At 42.0% G+C, this 27,055-nt stretch overlaps 1 protein-coding gene across 2 annotated transcripts in view; it reads left to right on the forward strand.

Annotated features, from left to right (window-relative positions):
• Nucleotides 1-7,124: 7,124 nt before the first annotated feature.
• Nucleotides 7,125-27,055, forward strand: part of TRAF3IP1 (TRAF3 interacting protein 1) — a 96,258-nt gene continuing 76,327 nt past the window's right edge. The window contains exons 1-6 of one of the 2 annotated variants that reach the window (XM_067548624.1): nucleotides 7,125-7,271; nucleotides 8,909-8,977; nucleotides 16,447-16,608; nucleotides 19,964-20,107; nucleotides 20,232-20,714; nucleotides 24,919-24,996. In XM_067548624.1, coding sequence (XP_067404725.1) covers nucleotides 7,149-7,271; nucleotides 8,909-8,977; nucleotides 16,447-16,608; nucleotides 19,964-20,107; nucleotides 20,232-20,714; nucleotides 24,919-24,996 — 1,059 coding nt within the window. In that variant the 5' untranslated portion in view covers nucleotides 7,125-7,148. The remainder of the gene's footprint in view (nucleotides 7,272-8,908; nucleotides 8,978-16,446; nucleotides 16,609-19,963; nucleotides 20,108-20,231; nucleotides 20,715-24,918; nucleotides 24,997-27,055) is intronic. The other variant, XM_067548622.1, reaches the window with a different exon arrangement.

Genomic DNA, 27,055 nt, shown 5'->3' on the forward strand with positions numbered 1-27,055 from the left:
CTATGATTCTATGTTGTTCAGTGATTCTGCCATGCTGCCAACCTTTCCCTGAGGAAAGTGAGAGAAGAGAAGGGAAAAGGTGATTACCAGTTTATATCTCAGCAAAAACTTCATGGGACAACAACAGGACATGCCTGTATCAAAGGCCTGCTGCAAACAAGGAAGATGGGAGAGCTTCTCAACAGAAAAGTCATGAATATCCTTTATAACTGAAATTGTTAGACAGGCCAAATACAAGGGTCACTGCCCATATTCCCCTCCCATAAGGACAATCAAAGTCCTGCATCCATGATCTTCACAGGTGACCTCTCTCGTTTCTGACCCTACTCTCCATTTCCCTCTGCTGCTGTCTTCTTTTTCAGTGGTATCACCAATCTCCTCCGACTCTTTACCTTGCTGGAGTAATTGATTAGGTAAAAGGTAGTAATTTACAGATGTAGTCTCCTATGAACTAAAATGGTTTTGCAGTTATTTAATCTTACATTTCACTCCCTCCAATGATTTTAAATCTATTAATGACTTGGGGTGAAGTTTAAGATGGATAGCGAGTAGCTGAAGTGTGCAGATATGCTCTGGTTAGGAAAAATGAAGGTGAAATTCCAGATAGACTTTTTAAACATCTTGGAGGAGCTGAGCCATAGGATGAATTGTAAAATGGAATAAATAAGTCAAAGAATTAAACTACACTAGAACAAGAACCCACTCTTAGGTGGACTACTGTGTCCAATTTCAGCCACCTTCCCTAAACAGAGAGAGTTTGCAGTGGTGTAGTAACCATGTTGGTCCCAGGATATTAGAGGACAAGGCGGGAGAGGCAGTATCTTTTATTGGACCAGTTTCTGTTGGTGAAAGAGACAAGCTTGTGAGTTACACAGAGCTCTGCTGCAGGTCTAGGGATGGTATTCAGAGTATCACAGCTAAATACAAGGTGGAATAGATTGTAAAGCATAAGGAGTTAACAAATGTGACAAGGGACCATTCAAGATCACCAAAGGCATGTGGAGTACTTCATCCAATGCACTAAATGCCCCAATAACAACTATGTGGGTGACATGAGACAATCACAGTGCTCTCAAATGAACTCACACAGAAAATTGATGAAAGACAAAACCACCATATCACCTGTGGGCGAACGCTTTTCCCAAAGCAATCACTCCACGTCTGACTTCTTAGGCTTCCTCCTCAAATGAAAACTGCACAACACCTTCAGAAGAGGAGCCTGGGAGCTTAAATTTATAACTTGGCTGAACACTAAAAATAATCAACTCAGTAAAGACACCAGATTTATGGCTCATTACAACAATCTGTAACCCACTAACCCTCCTTTGTCCTATGACTGCAGAAGCCTTCACTGTCCACTTCACCTTGAATGTTCTCTTGCACCGTGTGTTAACTCCTTATGCTTAACAATCTGTTGCACCTTGTATTTAGCTGTGACACTCTGAGTATCTTTCCCAGAACTGATGAAAAGCTCTGGGTAAGCGTCTGTCTTTTCCACCAATGGAAGTTGGTCCAGTAAAAGATATTACCTCACCCACCTTATCTCTCAAAGGAGAGAGAACAGATTCAGAGACTAACAATAGCTGGAGGCTTGTTGTAACATGTTCCTTCACTAGAGATAATGGGAATGGCTTCTCCTGATTGTGCAAGCAGATTTGTTTAATCTATACCCATTAGTTACAAAATCCATTTTATTTGATTCAACAGAATAAAACAAACAAGATTTTCTATTAACATGCAATGGTGTATACGTGTTACAACACAAAGGCTGGTTATCATGGTTTGGGTCTTATCCAAAGCAACCGAGCACAGATAAGCCAGCAAGATTAGTACTAGGTGTCAGACCGGTCCCTTTAATCAATGGGCAGATAAAGGTAAGAGTGAAATAAAATGCTTTTAAATGTTTGGTACAGAAATTGAATTTAAGTGCTCAAAAGGAACAGGAAGTATCTATCCTGGAAACCAAAAAGCCCTACACTTCTAAGCATTATCTTTGAACGCAGCATATTTGCTGCTGTAGTATTTTCAGGTGTTTGCAGGTGACTAATTAGGTGCTTTCATAACTGAAAAACAACCCATACAGACAACTCAACATCTTTCTTGGTTTCCACCTAGAGCAAAACCGAGACAATAGCTTGTTACCACGCTTGAGGGAGGGGAAAAGTCAGCTTTGCCTGAAAGTGGAACAAGCCAAACAAGCACCTGTGGCAGTGGAACACGTTTCACTAGCCAGATCATTGCTGCGTGCAGCAGCTAAGAAATGGAGTCATTGTGGAGCTGTAATCCTACAGGAACTGCCAACAGCCAAAAAAAAAAAAAAAAAGAAACAAAATAGCATCAAAGCAGCATGGTTAAGGCTCCAAGTTGTCCCATATAGGTCTCCAGATAGATACGGGAGGTCACTTCTGATTATGTTAGTTAAGTATTGGGGGCCAGGTCCTCAGCTGTTGTATGTAACCCCTTCAAATCTGGCACCTTCTTTAAAGCTTAAAGCTGGTTTTAAACTGTACTTAGAGCCGCTTGGTGCAGCCATTCACAACCAGCTGTCTTGCTGCCCTGTGTTTTACCCTAAGCCATATGGTTCGGATTTTCAAATGTGCTCGGCCTGCAACAGCTTGTTGTTTTCATACGGACTGCTGAGCATGTTTGAAAAGCTGGTCACTTCATCTGAGGTGCCCAAATTGGAGCAGAGCAGCTGCTAGTATCTATGGCTACTTCTACATTGCATCTGGGAACAAGTCTTCAAAGCCAGGTAGATAGATTCAAGCTAGTGGGGCTCGCGCTAACAATAGCAGTGTGGACATTGCGGCTCAGGCTGGAGCTTGGGCTGCTATCAGAGAAAGATGCAGCCTTAATTAACTGGTAGAGAAGACTGGAAATATATGTAATGAATGTGTTTTTAGTGGAAACCTTAAACTGTATTTGAAATTAAAACCTTAAGTGTCTGGCCTCTCAACATCTGAAAACTTGATAAAACAAAGCATCTGCAGGATCTGCTAAACAAATACATTGTGTGCACTGAACCACAATAGATGTTGTTTAAAATAACTGACTAAAGTCCAAGTTCCACACTGAGTAGCAGGTGTGTGCATCCATGTTCTGTGGGCAGATTTTGGCCTGTAAGGAAGAATCATTATTTTAAAATCATTGAATATAGAGTGTGGGAAGTTTAAAAGAATGTTTCAAGGAAGTCTGTTCCCTAGCATGTCAATTCTCTCCTAGTTCTCAGTTTTCTTGGAGGACTTGGCTTGGTTGCTTTTCTTGATTTTGACTTGCAAGGCATTTTGTGGGTGTTTCAGGCAAATGATTTCTAGTGTAAGCTTTTTAAAAATTCCACACTGTAGGTTTTTATTGAAAACCCACAATGTGTTGTACACAGCTATAAACTGCTTGTTTTCTGGTTTTCAACATACACTGCAAACCAGTGGTTCTCAAACTTATTTGATTGCACCCTCCTTCTTTGTGTCTGCAGTAGTTTATTCCCTTCCTTCCTATTACACAAGTACATATACCTGTATATGCAGTAGCGGTGCTTCACTTGAATCAGTTTCAGCCGCTTTTTTCACTCAAGGTTTTTTTTTTTTTTTTCTGTTGCACGAATGAGCCAATGATCCATTGTAAAAGCAAAACTGTGACTGTGGTCCCTGCTTACAATTACATGTGCACACTGCGTCATAGCAAACGGATTAATGTACAAATGGCAACGACTTCGTATCATGCTATGCAAGCTTAACAGAAATCTGACAAAATGCATAGCGCCATCTAGAGTCAAATGCACAGTGCCATCTGAGGACCTGATAGGTCTGGAGAAATCAGCTTTGCTAGTTATTCATTGCTGTGGGTAAAATGTGCACAGTAAGTTTTTTATATTTTCTGTAAAGCTTCTAACGCTCTCCCAGTTGGAAACCTCTGCTGTAAACAGAATGATCCACTGTTAATGTCTGGGCAACAGTGTTGCACTGGGAGCTCATGTTCAGCTGATTATCCTCTCAAATGTTTTTCAGATTCACTGCTTCCCAAGATAGAGTCCCTCTTCTTTATGGCCTATATTCTTTATTCCTAGACATACACATTTAGACATATTAAAATACATATGTGTCTGCTTGTGCCCAGTTTAGCAAATAATCCAGATTGGTCTGTATCAGTGACCTGTCCTCTTAATTATTTACCACTTCCCCAATTTGTCTATTCTCTTTCCACATTTTCTCCCTCCAGAAAATGTCTCCTCTCATCTGGAGTGCTCATAGAAGCTGAACGAAAACTCTCTACCCACTGATGAGAGCTACAGGAATTGTTCTAAGATACCCAAGTCCACATGTACTAGTGACCAGCAACTCAGCACTGATGATGTAACTGTCCTGAGGTTGTGCCCTTACCAGAATGATCTCTGATCAAAGCTGCCAGGAGTGAGCTTTCATTGTCAGGCCCAGTTTATGCATTACAGCAGCCTTCAGTGCAGAGTAGGAGTGAGTGCCCTCCTGAGTAAGTGCCTGGTAGGCAGTCCGGGCCTTCCTGATGAAAGAGGGGCCATATACGTGGCCCAGGTTTTTTCATTCCACCTGGCCACAGTAGTAATGTGCTTCAAGGTACCAGGGAAGGTTTCCAGGTCATCCTTTAGACTCTCTTTTCTTGTTCTCCCAGCTGTGTTGCCTGTTGCTGCTAGGTGGCCAGCTGCACTTCCTGCTGCCATTGCTGGCAGGTCTCTCTGGGTTTCCTTGGTGGCTTCTCATGGATAAGCAATTATTGTCACTGCTCACAGAGTCCAGGCCTGGACAAACTCACTGCTTCTGTGCCAGAAGGCCCACTATAGTTTTCATATTTCTCCCCTTTTCACAGATCCCATTACTAACACCATGTCACAAGTTCCCACCTTAATATGGTGGGATTGAACTTGAGCTCCCAACCAGCCATGGGCCCCCAAAAGGAAATACAGACCTTCTCTGTGTCATTGCTCCAGGACACTTCCTTTTATTCCAAGTGCTTCTCTCTGGGCACAGAGGGATTTACAGTCTTCATTGCTTGTTAGCATCTGACTCTCCAGCTAACCAAACCACCCTTTCTCAGGTGTAAAGCAAGAAGTATTCTTAAAGAAATTAAAATCACTAAGAGGACATCTGGCTGCCTGGGTCATCGGATGTTTGCATGAGCCACTGTCCTTGATTATTAGCCATTTACACGAGTTTCGATGTACAACTTGTTAGCTGAAAACAATCTCAAGCCTTACACAGGGTACCACCTTGTCATCCAAATAAACACCAAAGTTCACATTTAACAAAATCCTAAGGCTTCTTCCTCCCAGTCCTTCTCAGGCATTGCAGACACTCCATGGAGAGCCAGGGGCAGAAGCCCAAATAAACCACATAGTTCCAAAACTAACACACTTCTCCTCCCCGGTTTCTTCTTCCCAGTCTTCTGGATTCCTATGAGACTCCTTCCAAAGCTCTTGGATGTAGGAAGCTGTCAGCGCCTCCACTCTTCCCAGGCTCCTCAGGTCCCCTAAGGCAGAGTTCGTTTGAGAATCTCATCAGTTTAAGACTGTTTCAAACAGAGAAAAGAGACACAATACTTTGCTCCAAGCTTTTTTGTGAAGTACTGCTCTCACAACCTCAGAGGCAAACTCTCTTTCTGCTTGGTGCCCTCCCTTGCCTGAACTAACATGAGATATGTCCCGTCCTCCACACTGCACTCCTATTTTTGCTCCTGGAGCAGATTTTGAGTGTTCTGTTCAGTCACATTCTCACTTGGCCTCTCCACTACCCTGCAGCAGCTGAACTTGAGTTTGTTTGAGGGAACGTTATAGTTCAGGGAAGGAAGGGTGGGGAGTACCAATGAACTGTCACCTGTAAAAATTCCTACTTCATTGCTGATCAAAGGTGCTCTTTAGTAGAGCAGCTGAGTTGGAAGGCTGGGCTGATAAAGTTGTAGGCAGTCATAATGCACAAGGAACCTGATTTTTCTTAGGCATATCAAAATTTAAATTCCAAACATAGGGGCAGTGTGAATAAAACGGGGCCAGCATCTTCCTTTAGGATGCAAATGTGACAGCTGCAATGGAAAATCACAGAGTTCTTGGCTGTTGGTAGGGCTGTGATGAGGGTAGCAACTGGGCAGCATTACCTCTGCAGTCAGAAGGAATGGCATGGTGCCTGGTGGGATGTCCACACCTGAGTTCATGACAGTGCTGGGGGTCTGGTACCTCTTTTCTTTCCCCTTAGGGCTTTGTTCTGGCTCCTATGGGGAGAATGCAAATGGCTTTAGGGATAGCGCCAAAGACTTTTGAAGAGTCTAGATCTTCCTTCAGTGGAAGGAGCTGGGCTTTGTGTCTCCTTTCCATCTCTGTGAGTCTGAGAAGTGAGTCAGGGGTTGGGATCAGTCTTTGTGAAACCATATGTGTTGGGACCAGACTTGCCCAGAATGTGCTGGGACAGACTTGCCCAGTCTGTGTGGCTGCAAGGCTCCCAGCTTCCCGTCAAGGTACCAGCCTAATGAGAACTGCAGAGAACCCCTCAGAGACCTGCTGGAATGGGAGGCAGATCAGGGGGAGAAGGGTTGAGGGAGTCCCTTGTATGCGGGTGGCACAGCAGGGAGGGGCTGGGCCCGCAAGCACCTTAGGTACATTCAGGTCATGTTTATGCCACTATGGGGAGATCAAGGTGGGAAGGGGCTGGTCCTAGGGGCGAGGAAAACTCCACTGTGGTTTCACATATCCCCATTTGTGTCCCCCCACCCTTACTGGCACCAGCTGTTCCCCTTGCCCCTATTTCCCTGTAGGTGCCCCTCTGCCCCATTAGTGCCTCTCCGCCGTTTCCCTATTGGTGCCCCCCTGCTCCATCACCCCATTGGTACCCCTCTGAGCCACTCGTTGCCCCCATTGGGGCCCGAATCGTGCCCTCCCCGACTGCGGCCGGGCTCTTGGCACGGAGGGGCGGGGCGTCTCTAAGGGCGGGGGGGGGGGGGAGTCGGTGGGGGCGGGGCCCAAAGACGGCTGTTCCGGCCCGTTGCTAGGGCCGCGAGGTGGGTAGCAACAGCGGCCTCGGCAGCGAGCTGCGCCTGCGCGGTGGGGGACGGCGCGGTGCACGTCGGGACTGGGGTCTGTCTCTCGATCGCAGCCGGCCCGGCGGCAGCCAGCCTCGCGGAGAGGGGCCGCCATGAACGGGGCCGTGGTGCGGCGCACGCAGGAGTCGCTGGGGCGGGTGATCCGCAAACCGCCCCTCACCGACCGGCTGCTCAGCAAGCCGCCCTTCCGCTACCTGCACGACGTCATCGGCGAGGTGAGGCGGGCGGTGCCGGGCTCGGGGGAGGCGGCGGGGCAGCCCCCGAGGCGCGGTGCCGGGCTCGGCCCCCGGAAGGCAGCGGGGGCGGAGGCCGGGTTCCGCGTCTCCCCGTTGCTAGGCGCGGCGGGGCGGCGGGGCGGAGACCTCTCTGAGCCCGGCTGAGGGCAGCGCCCGAGGGAGGCTCTGCCCGGCTCCCCGACCTGCCCTCGCGCGGGGCCGGGGGAGCCCCCACGCCCTGGTGCCTCGCAATGTGTGTGTGGCGGGGGGCCGGGCTCGGGACCCCAGCACCTGCCCCGGTACCCCAGCACCTGCCCGGCCTGCCTGCTCTCAGCGCTGGGCTCAGTTGGGCTGTAGCATCCCCTGGGCATGAGGGGACGGGAGGAGGGGAGGCTGAGGCTCGTCTCTCCCAGTCTCTGGAAATAGGGGCAGGTAGGAGCCAGCCCTCTCCCCCACAGCACAGTTCTCCTAGCTGCTGTAGTGAGAGTTTGGCTCCAGGTGGCGCTGCCCGAGGAAGGGGGTGGGGCGGTATAATTAGTACAGGGCTTCCTGGGCGGGAGCATCAGCCTGGGCAGAGATGGGGATCCCTGCAATGATCATCCAACCTCCCCGGCCAGGGGAGGTGCATTTATCTGGCTGTTAGGCCTCCTACCTAGCGTCCCCTCCTTGCTCTAAGTTTAGTTACTTCCAGTGGTCTGCAGCATGGCTGTAGGCAAGTCACATAGGCCTGGTCTATTACTCCTAAAACTTGGGTCAACCTAGCTCCATCGCTCAGGGCTGTGAAAAATGTCATCCCTGTGTGGTGTGGTTAGGGCGACCTAACTCCCACTGTGGAAGCAGGGAGGGCAACACATGAATTCTAACTATGGCCTCTAGAGGGGGTGGATTTGTTACAGTCACGAAAAACTCTTTCCATCACTGCAGTATTTGTGCTACACTTTTGTCTCCATTTTCCAATCTGTTAAATGGGGGCAGTAATTTTTTTCCTGTCTTAATAAAATGTATTAATAGCTGTAGATGAATGATAATCCCAAAGTAGAAAGTATTTTTGGTCTTCAGAATTTGAGTAGACCTCTAGTACTATTTTCGTATGATGGGTTTAATAAAAGAAGGTAAGCATCACTACAATCTGGAAGATGTTCACAGATCTTACGCTTTTTACTTTCTTTGAAAGAAAAAGAGATTACTCACTAGAGAATTTTAAATTCTCTGAACTCTTAGTCTGTGCATGTCTATAAAGAAATCAACCACCAACATCTTAGACAGTAACAGAATAAGTCAAGACTGTTGTATAAGCATATAGCCTTGTGTGTGAATTAACCTTAATTTCCTATTTTTTTTAAAAAAAGTGGGTGCATGAATCTTACATTCTTCCAAGATGTAATAATTGACAGGAGGGAGACTTAAAAACTAGTGAGCAAGATTTTAAACGGCTTATTGAAACACATTATAGAAGTGATCATTGCAATTGGGGAGAACTTTAAAACTGCCCCTAAAATAATTCAACATGAACTAGCATCTCTCCAAGTGAGAGTGAGATCGAGATCAATGCTTGCTATTGCTGGAAGCTCATAAAAGGTTTGTTTAGAAGCTTTCTAGTGCTTTTACTAATTTACCAAGTTTTCTTTGCTTTGAAGGTAATTAGAGTGACTGGTTTTATGAAAGGGCTCTACACAGATTTTGAGATGAAATCTGATAATGTTAAGGTAGGTATGAAATTTCCATATTTCATTGGTGTTAATGTTGGAATTCTTTATAACTTGCTACCAGGTGCTGTCACTTATTCATGTATCCCTGAATTCTATTTCCTATAACAAACCTACACTCTTCTAAAGTTAATGTTGTGAAGGAATAGTCTCAAATGCTGCCTTTTTTTTTTTTCTTCAAGTGTTGTGGTGGTGTTTGTATTGTGGTAGTGCATGGGCAGCCCAGCTGCTGACCAAAACTCCACTATGCCAGGCACTGTACAGACACAAAACAAAGAGACTTTTTTTCTGGGGTTTTATCATGGACATTTGAAATCCACAGGTAACTTTCTGAAGACCTGGGATGAGCAGCCATTGCTGCATAACTTCAGAATAAGGAAGGAGAATTTTCCGTACCCCCTTGGGCATATAGTCCTGATCTTGCAGAGCCAGATCCCTGGGATGAGAGTCTCTACTCATTGTGGAGGGGGAGAAAGTGTCCGTTGCTCTGTGGAAACTGGCTATCCCGTATAATTAAATAGGTTGGGAACTCCTTTGGGCTTATGAAAGCCCTTAATAGTTGCTGTAGTTGTGGAGGCATACATAATATGTTTGCTAGTGTGTGGGGAAAAAGGTGACCAGTGTGCCAGAGATCCTTGAGGGATTTAAGCTACTGGAATTCTTGAACTGTGCAGGACCTCTTTATAAAACCCATGTGTCCATATTGTGCCCACTTCTGCTAACAGACACAGGAAAGCATCATCACAAAGGTCTTGTATTAAAGTTGGTCAAAAGTCAACTGGACAAAACACTCAAAAATACTGTGGAAAACACTATTGCCTTGGAGGAGGGTGGACTGGATGTTAGACTAGGTCTTCTCCATCTTTTATTTCTGTTTTATTTTAAAAAAAACATACTTTGCCCAAGTGGAAAGAAGAGGGAGACGTTTTGGCTTGTAGAAGTAAGAGCATGTACTTGATGATTTCAAGTTTTCGGTAATGTTTCAGACTTCCATTTCTGCATCTGTTGTAACTTGTCTTGCTCACAGATTTGCATGTGTGTTTTCCTGTACTTGTCTCAGGAGTTTATTTGTGGAGAAACCCTTGACAGTGTAACTGTGTTGAAAAATGAAAAGAATATAAAAACAAACTTTTGGATAACATCTTGTCAATGTAATTTGATACTGTGTCTATTCCTTCTCAGATACTGTGCACCAATTTATGGTCATGATTAAGGAACAGGCAGATGTTTTAAGAGAATGAGGCTAAAATATTGCCTTCAGAAATTTGACTTTTCATGTAATCATAGAAGGTACCTCAGCAGGTCATCTAGTCCAGTTCCCTGCACTCAAAGCAGGACTAAGTAATAACTAGTTCAGGGGTGTCAAACTCGCTGATGATGGTGGGCCACATTTTAATAAATTGTATCTGAGCTGGGCCGTACCTAGGAGGAATGCCCTCCACCGAATATTTAGGGGCATCTTCACTTTTTTGGCGGCGCTATCCTCGCCGCCGAAAAAACTTCCCGCCTCCGCCCATTTTCGGCGGCAGGTTGCGGGATCAAAGCTGCCCCCGTCAAAACTCGCTGCGTACTCCCCTCTTCAGCGGTGGCTCCAGGGGCTGCGGGCCGCACAAAACCAGTTCGTGGGCCACATCCGGCCCGCGGGCCGTATGTTTGACACCCCTGAACTAATTGATTCCTGACACGTGTTTGTCTAACCTATTCTTAAAAACCTTCAATGATGGAGATTCTGCAACCTCTCCAGGCAATTTGTTCCAGTGCTTAACCACCCTGACAGGAAGTTTTTCCTAATGTCCAACCTAAACCTACCTTGCTGCAATTTAAACCCACTGCTTCTTGTCCTGTCTTCAGATGTTAAGGAGAACAATTTTTTATCCTCCTCCTTGTAAACCTTTTATGTACTTGAAAACTATTATCACGTCTCCCCTTAGTCTTCTCTTTTCTAGACTGTGAGAGAGGCAATAATGATAGCAGCATGCTCCTGCTATTAAAAGAAATAATATTTATAGTTTTGTAGGCTAATTATCTCAAGTGCCTATACACAAATGCAAGAAGCCTGGAAAACAAGCAGGAGGAATTGGAAGTCCTGGCACAGTCAAGAAACTATGACATGATTGGAATAACTGAGACTTGGTGGAGTAACTCACACAACTGGAGCACTGTCATGGATGGGTATAAACTGTTCAGGAAGGACAGGCAGTGGCGAAAGGGTGGAGGAGTTGCACTGTATGTAAGAGAGCACTATGATTGCTCTGAGCTCCAGTATGAAACTGGAGATAAGCCAGTTGAGAGTCTCTGAGTTAAGCTTAGAAGCAAGAACAATAAGGGTGATATCGTGGTGGGTGTCTGTTACAGACCACCAGACCAGGAGGACGAGCTAGATGAGGCTTTCTTCAGTCAACTAGGAAAAGTTTCCAGTTCACAGGACCTGATTCTCATGGGGGACTTCAATCATCCTGACATCTGCTGGAAGAGCAATACAGCAGAGCACAAACAATCCAGGAAGTTTTTGGGGAGTGTTGCAGGCAACTTCCTGGTGCAAGTGCTGGAGCAACCAACTAGGGGCTGTGCTTCTCTTGACCTGCTGCTCACAAATAGGGAAGATTTGGTAGGGGAAGTAGAAGTGGGTGGCAACCTAGGCAGCAGTGACCATGAGATGATCAAGTTCAGGATCCTGACAAAAGAAAGAAAGGAGAGCAGCAGGATACGGACCATGGACTTCAGAAAAGCAGACTTTGACTCCCTCAGGGACCTGATGGCAGGATCCCCTGGGAAGCTACTATGAGGGGGAAAGGAATCCAAGAGAGCTGGCTGTATTTTAAAGAAACCTTATTGCGGGCACAGGAACAAACCATCACGATGTGCAGAAAGAATAGCAAATATGGTAGGCATCCAGCTTGGCTTAACAAAGAAGTCTTTGGAAAACTTAAACACAAAAAAGAAGCTTACAAGAAGTGGAAGCTTGGTCAGATGACTAGGGAGGAGTATAAAAATGCTGCTCAAACATGTAGGAATGAAATCAGGAAGGCCAAAGCACAATTGGAGTTGCAGTTAGCAAGGGATGTGAAGGGGAACAAAAAGGGTTTCTACAGGTATGTTACCAACAAGAGGAAGTTTAGGGAAAGTGTGGGCCCCTTACAGAATGGGGGAGGCAACCTAGTGACAGAGGATGTAGAGAAAGCTGAGGTACTCAATGCCTTTTTTGCCTCTGTCTTCACAGACAAGGTCAGCTCCCAGACTACTGCACTGGGCGGCACAGAATGGGAAGGAGATGAACATCCCACAGTGCTGAAGGAACAGGTCCAAGACTATTTAGAAAGATTGGACATACACAAGTCCATGGGGCTGGATGCAGTGCACCCGAGGGTGCTGAGGAAGTTGGCTGATGTGATTTCAGAGCCATTGGCTATTATCTTTGAAAGCTCGTAGCAATTGGGGGAGGTCCCTGAGGACTGGAAAAAAGCAAATATAGTGCCCATCTTCAAGAAAGGGAGGAAAGAGGATCCAGAGAACTACAGACCGGTCAGCCTCACCTCAATCTCTGGAAAAATCATGGAGCAGGTCCTCAAGGAATCCATTTTAAGGCACTTGGAAGAGAGAAAGGTGATCAGGAACAGTCAACATGGATTCACCAAGGGAAAGTCATGCCTGACCAACCTGATTGCTATTCTATGATTGCTATGATTCTGTTCAATGATGGCTATTCTATGATTCTAGTTTGACTGTCTGATGTTTTAACAGATGCAGAAAAGTCAGAGACAGGAGGTGTCCTAACTCTGGGGATATAGTCTTCCCATTCATTTAATTATCACTGATGTCTTCTAGTGTGCTAGATAGCCCAGTTTTTGTTTTGTGAACTGGCATTTGGGACTTGAGACATCATCACATGGATGGTTTTGCTAAGTTCCACTGGTACAGTGCTACCAAGTGGGCTTTAAGGAGTATTGACCTCACTCAAACAGAGGAAGTATTTGCTCCTTTGGCTTCGCTTTATATTGGTATGGCTGTCAGTTGAAGGAGATCACCAACCCATAAGCCTGGATGGATGTGTGATGCAGAATCAACACTTAACAGTCAAAATTCAGGTGCTTTTCTTGAATGAAATTGATTGGTTCATAGAATCATAGAGTTGGAAGGGACCTCAGGAGGTCATCTAGTCCAACCCCCTGGTCAAAGCAGGACTAACCTCAGCTAAATAATCCCAGTGAAGGTTTTGTCAAGCCACAGCTTAAAAACTTCTAAAGATGGAGATTCCACCACCTCCCTAGGTAACCCATTCCAGTGCTTCACCAGCCTTCTAGTGAAAAACCTTTTCCTAATGTCCAACCTAGATCTCCCCCACTGCAATTTGAGACGGTTGCTCCTTATTCTGTCATCTGCCTCCACTGAGAACAGCCTAGCTCCATCCTCCCTGGAACCTCCTTTGAGGTAGTTAAAGGCTGCTATCAAATCTCCCCATATTCTTCTCTTCTGTAGACTACACAAGCCTAGTTCCCTCAGCCTCTCCTCATAAGTCTTGTGCTCCAGCTTCCTAATCATTTTTGTTGCCCTCCGCTGGACTCTCTCCAACTTCTCCACATCCTTTTTGTAGTGGAGGGCCCTAAACTGGACACAGTACTCCAAATGCAGCTTCACCAATTCCGAATAGAGAGGAATAATCACTTCCCGCGATCTGCTGGCAATGCTCCTACTAATGCAGCCCAATATGTTATTAGCCTTCTTGGCAACCAGGGCACACTGCTGACTCATATCCAGCTTCTAATCCACTGTAACCCCCAGGTCCTTTTCTGCAGAACTGCTGCCTAGCTTGTCGGTCCCCAGTCTGTATCTGTGTATGGGATTCTTCCTTCCTAAGTGCAGGACTCTGCACTTGTCCTTGTTGAACCTCATCAGATTTCTTTTGGCCTAATCCTCCAGTTTGTTTAGATCCTTCTGTATCCTATCCCTACCTTCCAGGGTATCTACCACTCCCCCTTTCTTAGTGTAATTGAATTTTTTAACATTGTAAACTTTTAATGAATATACTTCTATTAAAACAACATATAAAATTCTTCTCACCAGGGATTTTAAAAAAACCCAGTCATCATGGGAATGGGTGTATGAATAAGGTTTTTGTGCCTGGGCTGGGAAGGTTTCATGATGATTTTGCAAGGATGTATTAATAGACTGTTTTATTTTTTAAAACATTTCTGAGGAATTCCACAGGTGTAAAGATTATAGGCAATAATTTAACCCTGTGTATTGGGAATCCTTCCCCCCTGCCCCCCCTCCCCCCCCCCCCCAAATCTCTTTGGGTTTTTACTTATTCTGCATAAAGACCAAAAGAAATCAACTTGCTGGTGGGGTAGATGGAAAAGTTGTTCATTATTTATGTAATTACAAAAGAAAAATATGTGTACCTAGTATTTGTGTATTAAAATGTATTGTTTCCCTTTCCTCCACCCTTCATATGTTGCTTTTCTTTGGAGTCCTGTGGAGGCTTATGTTTTACTCATTGTTAATTCCATGGGACTACTCGCAGCATGCAAAATTAAGTATTTGTGTGTGTCTTTGTGGAGTCCTGGGACCTTTAAAGTCTTTGGGGCAGGGACCATGTCAATCTTTGCTTTTTGAATGGTGCCTAGCGGTGTTATGGTAACATGAAAAATAGTTATCTATAGGTCTACAGTGTAGTTTTATTTTTATTCCTGTAACCAATATATTTAACCATAAACCTATCAGATTAGTTTCATGAGGGTCAAAGCTTTATTGGCAATTGTTTAAAAAAATCAAAATTTGTTTAGTATGTAGTTCAAAAAAACAGAGCTCTGAGTGCACATATAGGCCCCAGCAGGCCCCAGCGATGTGATACTGTAATATAGGCCTGAACTGTGGATGCTATGTGAAGCTTAAGGATTAATCCTTACACTGAGAAAGAGAACGAAACCAGGCATTATAGATAAGGATGTTTGGGACACATTGATTGTTTGTTCATGCCACCCCAAACTCCACTATGATAATGAACTAAAGTAAGAATATCCTGCCTAAACATTCTGTAATTTAACATTTATGACACATTGAGGCCCCTGCTGTTTGTTACGTCCCTGGTTGAATGTTTGGGAACATCCTGAAATCTGATTGTAATAATTTACAAATGTAGTGAAATACCCAATGCGTATCAGGAATGTGGTTGATGTGTAAATCAGGGGGCAATGAGGGGACAAATAAGATTTAAGATTTCCGCATATGTATTTCTTTTTAGTAAAATGGTGTTAGTAAAATTGGTATAGGTATAAGAATTTCTATTAAGTTAGTAAATAAGGTAAAGACAAAAATGTTATTAATGAAATGAAATAGGAATGTAATGATTTTTAGTAAGTATAAATGAGGAATGAATGCAAGTTGAATGTTAAAATAAGATGGCAAGGAAATAATTGCTGCTTCAAGGACAGGAGAGAGAAAAGAAGCTTTTGTTTAAAGAACTTTTATAACCCAAATGGCCGAAGATCAAGATAACCCGGAAAACAGAGGAGTTAACACCCCAAGACAAGAACAAAATAAAGTATGAAACAGGAATAAAAGAATGATGGGAAAGTTGTCACACTTGCAGCATCAAACAAGGGAACTATCTCACATGACAAAATCTATAGACCCGAATGGGGAAGGATAAGTATAAAAGAGGGGAGAAGAAACTTGGACTTTGGGCTCATTCTGCATACCCCAAGGAGTGTCGTGTGTGTGTGTGTGTGTGTGTGTGTGTGTTTTAGGCAATTGCTTTTTAAATGTTTTTCTTTTCTGTATTCATAATAAACGCGGCATACTGCCTTATCCCCTGAATAAGATCCTGCTGTTCATTTTATAAGTATAACACACACGTCTAATAATGTATGTGAGATGAACAGTGATTTGCAGTATTATTGTAGCCATGTTGGTCCCAGGGTATTAGAGAGACAAGGTGAGTGGGATAATATCTTTTATTGGGCCAACTTCTGTTGGTGGAAGGCATAAGCTTTCTAGCCTCTTCAGGTCATGAGAAGGAAACCATTTTAAGACTGCTATTTTAAGCAGTCTTCTACAATATGTGTGAATCTCTTATGCTTAACAATCTGTCCCACATTGTATTTAGCTATGACGCTCTGGTTATCTTCTCCAGACCTGAGGAAGAGCTCTGTGAAGCTAAAAGCTTGTCACTTCTACCAAGTGAAGTTGGTCCAATTACATTTATTACTTCACCTACCTTGTCTCTCTCATGAAGTGATTGTAATTAAAAAAAAAATTGGAACTTCCTATTATAATGCAGTAATTTGGACACACAGACTGTCCATTATGAAAATGCTTATTTCTACATCTGAAATGCTTTGTAATAATAATGGATAATTTCATATAGGACATTTTCTGTAAATATGCTACAAATCAGAGGTTAAATAGACTTTTATTAATGTATAAAATTGTTTAAAATATCAAAATTTGTAATACATTTTTTTTGACAGGATAAAGATGCCAAAATCGCCTTTCTCCAGAAAGCTATTGATGTTGTCATAATGGTAACAGGAGAGCCATTATCAGTGAAGCCAGCACGTATTGTCGCTGGACACGAACCTGAAAGAACCAATGAGTTTCTCCAAGCAATTGGAAAATGCTGTCTCAATAAGGTATGATCTCACTGTCAGTGGTTTACATGAATGGTTCCCAACCTTTTCAGTCCTGTGGCTGTCTCTTTTTAAATATAACCAGTACATGACTCTCAGACTTCAAGACCAGAAAGGACCATCATGATCATCTAGTCTGATCTCCTGCATATCACAAGCCACAGAACCTCAACCACCCGCTGCTGTAAAAGATCCATAACTTCTGCTGGAGTTATTGACATCTTCAAATCATGGTTTAAAGACTTAAAGATACAGAGAATCCACCATTTACTCTAGTTCAAATCAGCCAATCACCCGTGCCTCATGCTGCAGACGAAGGCAAAAAAAATTCCAGGGTCTCTGCCAATCTGCCCTGGAAGAAAATTCATTCCCAACCCCAAATATGGCGATCAGATAAACTGAGCATGTTGGCGAGATCCACCAACCAAACACCTGGAAAGAGTTCTCTATAGTAACTCAGAGCCCTCCCCATCTAGTTTCCCATCTTTGGCTATAGGAGATATGTGCTAATAACAGTCGTGGATGAGCCACATACCATTGTAGGCAATCTCATCATACCATCCTTGCCATAAACCTTGCACAGACCTTGCAAGGTTTATGACATTGAAGTCAATTGCGTATGACCTTGCATACAATTGAAGTGAGACTAATGGTCTGGAGACCTTGCATACAATTGAGGTCAAACTAATGGTCTGTAGTTTCCCAGATCACTTTTTTCTCTTTCTTAAATATAAGTACTATATAAGCAATTCTTCAATCATAGGGTACGACCGCTGAGTTACAGATTCATTAAAAATCCTTGTTATTGAGCTTGAAATTTTAAGTGTCTGTTCCTTTAATAGTCTTGGATAGAGACTTTTTATTTATATGGCTAAAGAACCTTTTACTATTGGTTTTAATTTCCTATGCAAGTTCTGATTCTGCTTGGCTTTTGGCAATTCTTACTTTTTCCCTACACTTTCTGACCTCCATGAGGTAGCTTTCCTTGCTGATCCATCCTTTCTTCTCTTCCTCATAAGCTTTCTGCTAATCACCTATTTGAGATGCTTGTCCATCCAGTTTGGTCTGCTACCATTCCCTATGAATTTTTGCCCCTTGCTCAGGAAGCAGGCTTCAGATTGTTCCTGCAGTTTTCAATTAAAGTAATTCCAAGCCTCCTGTACATTCAGATCATTGAGTTCTTCAGTCTAGTCCTCTTCCGTAATTAATTCTCTTAATTTTTTTTAAAGTTTGCCCCTTTGAAATCAAGGACCCTAGTTGTTTAGCCTTCCATTTAGTTTAAACTGACCCATGGATATGACAAACTATATGGGAACTCATCCAGTATTTGTATTTACAGTACTCAATATATGAATTATATTGTCGTGTTAACTGCAGTATAATGTAACTAAAAGTATATAGTAACTGATCCCTAACTGTTGTAAGGCAGTGTAGCTCCATTGAAATCAGTGGAGCTGTTTACATAAGCTGAGGATTTGTCCCATAAACTTTGGATATATTATCGCCATATCGGGTGGACATGGAATATGCTTCTGTTTAATTATACCAGGATCCACAAGCATTTTCTCAGTAGAAATTTCCAGATTTTCAGTATGCTTGGATGTTGGGCTGTTTATGCACCTAAATGAGTTGATGAGCATATCTTTGGGCACCTGTTTTTCAAAATCTTGATCACAAATGGAGGTTCTTACTGTAAAGAAGCCACTCTTTCCTCCAAGTATACAAAAAATCCGCAATGGAGAAATAAGATCCCTTGTGTTAATAACCTTGGAAACTTGTGTTTTAAAACAGCCGTCGCTTTTAATATATCTTGTTGCATTCCTGTTTTGTGCATATAGTAATTATAGAGCTTTTGAAATAAAAGCCTAATCCTCTTGAGCTCTTTATCCACTGATGCCCTCCTTGATCATAACCTTTGTCTGATCAGTGATCTGAACAAGAACAGATGGACAAGCTCTTTTTTCTTGCTGAGGCTTTCCCTTTCATTAAAGAAAATACTATTTTAATGGTCCAAAACACTTGGGTTAATGATAGTGAAGTATTTAAAAATATTACCATAAAATACTGTACCGTTTAAGGGTTGTACATGAGGATCATTCAAACTGATGTTTTGGTAATCCAGTAGTTTTTGAAGTTCATATTGCATGTGAGCCCTCCCTGTAGCTTTTCAATAAATTGAGTATGTTAGCTTCTTTCTTGTTTGAAATTAGGGAGGGAGAATCTAGGAAACAGGTGAGAGCAGGTTTTGGATGGGTTAGATAATGTTCTTGACCTTGAGTTTCCTTGGGAATTTTTGACAAGCTCAATATCCTAAAAGTAGACTCAGTCGACTGGATATGGAGTTGAGATAATTGTCCTATTGATTTTTATGATTGTGAAAATATCAGATTTGGTCTATTGTGTGAAAAATATCCTCTGGTCTCAGGGCTGTTTAAATTAAGACTTTTTGTGCTAATTGCATGCTGTTTACTCTTTATGTAAATGAGGCAAATGTCACTAATGTTGTTCAGATACTAATGACTGAATGTGGAAACCCACAATTCATCTTTCTCCACTTGTATGTCAAGAGAGAATCATAGTAACCCTGACTCCCCTGTAGTGAGTTATTATGAGGGGCAAAATCAGCTCCAGTGATCTTAAAAATCCAGTTCTCCTTCAAAAAGATCAAGGTTGAGTAGAAAAATTCCTAAGGATGTTGTAACCACTGGATACTCAGATCTTGGTATAATAGAACTCCTGGGTCACCATTGTGAAGATACTGAAACCTGACTTTAGCTGCCATGTAAATGGACTGGTAAAAATTATTTGCTGAGTAGTTTTGCAAAGCTGAATCAAATTGAACTGGACACTTGAGGGCTTCTTTTAACATGGCCACTAAATTCGGTTGGAAGTGATCCTCAGTGTAGATTTCCTAGCATTTTTTAAAAAAAAATATATCTTTAAAATGAAACAATCTGTTAGTTAAAATGGAGCTGCATCAGAGTATATCTGAATGCATCATTCTAGGGTTAGGAATGTTTAACCAGTGTAGCAGTCATAATATGATAGATACTTTCAAAATAATTCACATTACCATTACAGATAAAAGGTAAAAGACATAGTAATGAGAATCGTTAGCTTTGGAAACATCTAATATTAAGAGAAAAGATCACAACATAGCTTTGGTGGATACGGTCAAATTATTAAAAAAGAGGCACAAGAAAGCATTTGAATTAAATCGGTGTATTGTCTTTGAAAAGAGTAGCATAAAACCTATATGATTTCATAAAAACCATCATGTAGACTGCAGAATTAGAAATTCAGATTGCATTTAATAAAGTAACAGACTAATTTTCATTGGATTTAATCTTCTCTTCAGCTATCCAGTGATGATGCTGTGAAGAGGGTCCTTGCAGGGGAAAAAGCTGATATCAAAGGAAAACCTCCATCCACTTCTAAATCTCCAGATAAAGAAAATAGAGAATACAGGGAAGAAGAACAAAAAAGCCATAAGGATAAGGAGGTGGGCTTTGCTGCATTTCTGGGGGGAAAATGGACTACAACTAGAAATATTTTGGGGTGAAAAATACTGTGTAATGTAACTGGCTTGTGCTGTAGTTTAATATTACTTTCTACTTTATTTTTAGGGTAGAGGAGACAATGAAATAAAAGACAGAAGTACAAGCCTTGACAGAAAACCTAGAGAAGAGTTGAAAGAAGAAGAGAAGAAGCAAAGAGAAAAGGAAAGTGATAAGCATAAAGATAATGAGAACAGGCACAAAGACCTTGAAAGGGACAGTTTTAGAGAGGGTGAAAAACATGAAAGAGAGAAAAGCAAGAACAGAACATCCAAACAAGGGAGAGAAACGGAAAAAAACAGAGACAAAGAAAAAGGAGATATGGAACGAGAGAAAGATCTGGAACATTATAAAGCACGGGAGAAGGAAAGAAAAGATGAAGGAGGAAAAGAAAAGGAAAAATTGAAAGAAAGGGACAAAGAAAAGGGCAGAGACAAAGACCGTGAGAAAGACAGAGAGAGGGGAAAAGACAGAGAGAGAGACAGACGAAGGGAACGAGGCAAAGATAGGGAACGCTCAAAAGAACAAGGAGCAGATAAAGCCGAAAAAAAGGTAAACACTTTTGGAAAAAAGGTCCCTTACTAAGTTGTGCTCTCAGCATTGTGGTATTGATGTTGAGTTTGTCTCTATATCACATTTGCAAGTCTTCATCGGTCATTCTTGTGTTGTCTGTGGTTAATTTAACAATTCTTAAGTGCCTCTTTTTTCACTAAGCAAAAGCCTGCTTGTGCTATTAAATAAGAGTAACGGAGACTCTTTCCTTTCTTCAAAATCTCCTCCCCCTCTCCCTTCTTTTTTTGTAGTGGTTAATATAGACTGCGATTGCATGCGTACATATACACTCTTTGCATACCTCCAGTTGCATGCTGCTTTGCAGAGGCAAGGACTCTAGTGTGCTCTAGGATCCTCTAGCCATTCGGCTCTGTATTGTACTTCCTGATCATCAATCTGGTATTGCTTTTCTAAACGGCAGTAGGGCAGTTAGTGTAGGCCCATCTGACCTTTCTTTCTTGTGGCTGGCTGTCTTTAGACTTGACCATTTGATTCCAGCTTTGTTCTTGCTGGGAGGACTGAAGGGAAATATGCCAGCATGAAGCCGTATTTCTCCTGCAGAGGTATTATGTCCAGAAGGACGAAAGGAACCAAAGGACGTGGAGAGAATAAATTCTTCAATTGCCTATATACCAATGAATATAAATACAGGAAAATTGATATGGGAAGAAAAGGGACATATCTTCTGATATGGTCAGCAAAATTAAGGACAATAAGAAGTTTTAAAAAGTATACTAGGAACAAAAGAATCCAAACAATAGTATTGGTCTACTAGTAGATGTCAGTCAACATGGGTTTATGGAAACAGATTCTGTAAAGCTAACTTGTAATCTGACCAAAAAAGATATATCAAGTTTGGTTGATGAAAGTAATAGTGTTGATGTAATAGACTTCTGTAAGTCATTTGACTTGGTACCTTATATCATTCTTATTTTTAAATCAAAATGTCATAAAGTTAACATGGTACACATTAAATGACTTGAAAGCTGGCTGATTTCAAGAGCAATGGAAAGAGCTGATTTCAGAGCCATTGGCTATTATCTTTGAAAGCTCGTGGCAATTGGGGGAGGTCCCTGATGACTGGAAAAAAAGCAAATATAGTGCCTATCTTCAAGAAAGGGAGGAAAGAGGATCCAGAGAACTACAGACCGGTCAGCCTCACCTCAATCCCTGGAAAAATCATGGAGCAGGTCCTCAAGGAATCCATTTTAAGGCACTTGGAAGAGAGGAAGCTGATCAGGAACAGTCAACACGGATTCACCAAGGGAAAGTCATGCCTGACCAACCTGATTGCTTTCTATGAAGAGGTGACTGGCTCTGTGGATGTGGGGAAAGCGATGGATGTGATATACCTTGACTTTAGCAAAGCTTTTGATACGGTCTCTCACAGTATTCTTATAAGCAAGTTAAAGAAGTATGGGTTGGATGAATGGACTATAAAATGGATAGAGAACTGGCTAGAGCATAGGGCTCAATGAGTAGTGATCAAGGGCTCCATGTCTATCTGGCAGCTGGTCAAAAGCGAAGTGCCCCAGGGGTCGGTCCTGGGGCCGGTTTTGTTCAACATCTTCATTAATGATCTGGAGGATGGGGTAGATTGCACCCTCAGCAAGTTTGCAGATGACAGTAAGCTGGGGGGAGTGGTAGATATCCTGGAAGTTAGGGATAGGATACAGAAGGACCTAAACAAACTGGAGGATTGGGCCAAAAGAAATCTGATGAGGTTCAACAAGGACAAGTGCAGAGTCCTGCACTTAGGAAGGAAGAATCCCATGCACAGCTACAGACTGGGGACCGACAAGCTAGGCAGCAGTTCTGCAGAAAAGGACCTGGGGGTTACAGTAGATAAGAAGCTGAATGAGAGTCAGCAGTGTGCCCTGGTTGCCAAGAAGGCTAATAGCATATTGGGCTGCATTAGTAGGAGCATTGCCAGCAGATCGAGGGAAGTGATTATTCCTCTCTATTCGGAATTGGTGAAGCTGCATTTGGAGTATTGTGTCCAGTTTAGGGCCCCCCACTACAAAAAGGATGTGGAGAAGTTGGAGAGAGTCCAGCGGAGGGCAACAAAAATGATTAGGGAGCTGGAGCACAAGACTTATGAGGAGAGGCTGAGGGAACTAGGCTTGTGTAGTCTACAGAAGAGAAGAATATGGGGAGATTTGATAGCAGCCTTTAACTACCTCAAAGGAGGTTCCAGGGAGGATGGAGCTAGGCTGTTCTCAGTGGTGGCAGATGACAGAACAAGGAGCAACCGTCTCAAGTTGCAGTGGGTGAGTTCTAGGTTGGACATTAGGAAAAGGTTTTTACTAGGAGGGTGATGAAGCACTGGAATGGGTTACCTAGAGAGGTAGTGGAATCTCAATCTTTAGAGGTTTTTAAGCTGTGGCTTGACAAAACCCTCGCTAGGATTATTTAGCCGAGATTAGTCCTGCTTTGAGCAGGGGTTTGGACTAGATGACCTCCTGAGGTCCCTTCCAACTGTGTGATTCTATGATAGGTCTCAAAATGGGGAATCATCATCCAATACTTGTGTTCTAGTGGGGTTCCGGAAGAATTGGTTCTTGGCCCTATGCTATTTAACATCTTTATTAATGAGCTGGAAGAAAACACAAAATCATCACTGATAGAGTTTGTAGATGGTGCAAAAATTGGGGCAGTGGTAAATGATGAGGCTGGGTCACTGATACAGAGTGATCCGGATTGCTTGGTCACCTGGGTGCAAACAAACAATATGGCATTTCAATATAGCTAAATGTAAATGTGTACATCTAATAACAAAGAATGTAGGCCATGCTTACAGGATGGGGACTCTATCCTGGGAAGCAGTGACTCTGAAGACAATATGGGGGTTGTGATGGATAATCAATTGAACATGAGCTCCCAGTGCTATGCTGTGGCCAAAAGGGCTAGTGCAATTCTGGGATGCATAAATGGAATCTTGATTCGGGGTAGAGAGGTTATTTTACCTCTGTATTTACCACCGCTGCTGGAATACTGGGTGCAGTTCTGAGGTCCACAATTCAAGAAAGATGTTGATAAATGGGAGAAGGTTCATTGAAGGGCCATAAGAATGATTAAAAGATTAGAAAGCATGTCTTATAATAGAATTCCAGGAGCTCAATCTGTTTAGCACTTAACAAAGAGAAGGTTAAGGGGTTACTTGATTACAGTCTATAAGTACCTACATGGGAACAAATATTTAATAATGGGCTCTTCAATCTAGCAGAGAAAGGTATAATATGATCCAGTGACTGGAAGTTGAAGCTAAACAAATTCAAACTGGAAATAAGGTGTGCATATTTAATAGTGAGGGTAACAAACCATTGGAACAATTTACCAAGAGTCGTGGTAGATACTCTTTCACTGGCAACTTTTAAACCAATATTAGTTGTTTTTTCTAAAGGAGCTGCTCTAAGAATTAATTTGGGGAAGTCCTATGGCCTCTCTTATATAAGAGATCAGGTGATCACAGTAGTACTGTTTTGGTCTTGGAATCTATGAATATGTAATGAACTGCACAGTCTTTGTTAGTTCTCTCAGACAAGGGGCATATTCCTAGTCATTGCTCCCGGTGTTTGGTCTTCTCTTGTCTAGAACCTGCAACTGCCTTAAAATCCATCTCCTCATTGTCTTTCACTTCATCACTCAAGCTGTGGTTGTTTCTGGATGCTGGGTCCTGCTAACCTTCTCTAAATCTTTCTTAGCTTCCGTTTCTCTTCTGATGCTTGCCATTTGTCAATAGTGACCCCAGATTAGGGGACATCTGAAGTGTGAGAACAGATTAATTTTTTTATGTGTGAGAAGATAATTTACAAATACATGTCCCCCACATCTGGAGGATTCTTTTCCCTCTGGGATGGCTCAAAAAAGGTGTCATGTTAAAAGTTAGTTTTTCTTGTTTATCAGTGGAAGCATACTAGAGTGTGTGGTGCTATCTGTGCTTTTATACAGGCACTGCACTCCAGCAAAACCTCCATCAGAGAACACCCTTGTTCCTAAGGGTGACCCTTACATCAGGAAGTGCTAAGTGGTATCAGTTAAAATAAGACAGCTAAGAAGAAACTTGTCCTATTATTACACCTAGAATTATTATATTATTATTGATGTTATCATTGATGTTTTTCCTTTAGGTGGCTTTAATGTAGGTCAGTCATTGATATTAAGTATTTCAGTGATTGGCTATAAAGCAACTGTCTCTCTTCAGTCCACAGGACCTGAGGAAATTTTAGCTAAGAAAACAGAGAGATCTGCTAAAGACACCAAGACTGAGCCAGATAAAGAGGTAAGTACCACAAAAGCGATTCAAAAGCTCTATCTAGCTAGTTATTTAAAGTGTCACATTTTAGAATATATTAACTCACACTGGGCTCTGGGAGTCTGTCCCCTAAGGATTGCTGTGATCTTTTTTTTTTAAATTGGTTTAGATTACTATCAAGTTGTGGGATTCTAAAGCAGGCATATTAAAGTGATGCTGTCAACTTAAATCATATATTACTGTAAACAAATTTCTTATGTTATCAGTAATACTCATCCAGTTTTATTAATCACTCTGCTATTTGTGTACTTTTTTTGAGTTTCTCTTAGCTTGCACAGTAAAAATCAGTGAGTTCAGTTACAATTAGGTTTTTAGTCCTGCAGCATTTGTGTTTCAAATATTGCTAGGGAAGGTCTTTGATTAAAAACTTTTTTTTATCTGAAACTTTTCTGTTGGCTTTAGTTTTCATAAAATCTTATTTTACTAAAATTTAAGTTGTGTCCTCCTAAAATGGACACTCTCAATTTCTTCTAGATCCAGAATTCTGCAGTAATACGACTAGATGTGTAAATGTTCCTTCTCTAAATATTAGAAAGGTTTCAAATTGCAGAGTAGTGCAATTTCTATTGAAGTGTTGGTGTAATTCCAGTTTCCTAAATTGAGAGAACAGTGCATTTATCTAGTATTGTGAAGTATGGTACTTAAAAGCTTGGACTGTGTTCTCTAATACCAAAATCTTGACATTAGTTTATTTAACACATAACAGGATCTCTGCACTGTCTCTGTTTGTCAGGTCTGTTGCTTGAAAGGTTAACTGATGAATACTTTAGTTTATATCCCAAACCACTGCTTCAGCTTTTTGCAAATTTTTTTAAAAGGCTTACAGCCTGAGGCCCAAAATTTAAATTGGGCTTTAAAAAAATGACGTTCACAAACTAGTAATTTCTTAATTTTTTCAGTTTAACTATTTTTTGTTTGGACTTAAATATCCTTCTGCAACATTTGTGTGATAGTGGAGGATAGGTCCATCAATGGCTATTAGCCAGATGGGCAGGGATTGCTGTTTGCCAGAAGGTGGGCATGGGTGATAGGATGGGTCGCTTGATGATTTACCTGTTCTGTTAATTCTCTCTGAGGCACCTGGCATTGGCCACTGTCAGAAGACAGGGTACTGGGATAGATGGACCAGGGGTCTGACCTAGTATGGCCATTCTTATGTTCTTAATGCCTGAGCATTTGAAAGTGAAAATGACAGCCTGTTTTCATTTGCAAGGGCTAGTAAAGTGCAACACATGAATAACATAAATGGTGAAAACTAATCAGATTGTAAAATTTTATTTGTAGTGATTTAAAGCCGCAGGTCTCAATCTTTAAGACCCACAGAACTGCATGTGAATCTCAAATACTCAGCATGCTATCTTTATAATTTAAATCTTATTTTGACTTATTCAAGACTGTTATCTTCTCCATATTTGCCTGTTTAGTTATTTCATCATGAATTTAGTGATTCAATTTCTTATGATAAATGGATGGCTTTTATATATTAAAAATATAAATTCATGTGTTCTCAGATTTTCAATTCCTTAAGCAGTGGCCAGAAGAATCAGCTTATTTTCCTAACAGTTGTTTCTAAAGTTAATTTAGTGCTTTAAGTCGTGCAGAATAAAGATTCTGGAATCTTTATAAAATTCATTGTTGCAAATTATGTTTATTCCTATCTTCCTGCCTGTGTTTTTCAGGTTTAGGGTAGTACAGCATACACATACAAAACTATGAGTTCCAGAGGGATAGCCATGTTAGTCTGTTATTAGCAAAACAGCGAGAGTCCTGTGGCACCTTAAAGACTAACACATTTATTTGGGTGTAAGCTTTCGTGGGCAGAAACACACTTCATCGGATGCATGAATGAAGTGGGTTTCTGCCCTCGAAAACTTATGCCCAAATAAATTTGTTAGTCTTTAAGGTGCCCCAGGACTCTTGCTGTTATACAAAACTATGGGACTTCCTTTTTCTCCTCTCTGTAGCCAATAAGTAGATCTTGTATTATAGTTTTCTCCATTCTGCTTGATAACACACTCTTCTTCAT

Source organism: Emydura macquarii, unplaced genomic scaffold (assembly GCF_026122565.2).
Source record: "Emydura macquarii macquarii isolate MOO-44397 ecotype Brisbane River unplaced genomic scaffold, CSIRO-AGI_Emac_v2 contig_1253, whole genome shotgun sequence".
NCBI lineage: Eukaryota > Metazoa > Chordata > Testudines > Chelidae > Emydura > Emydura macquarii.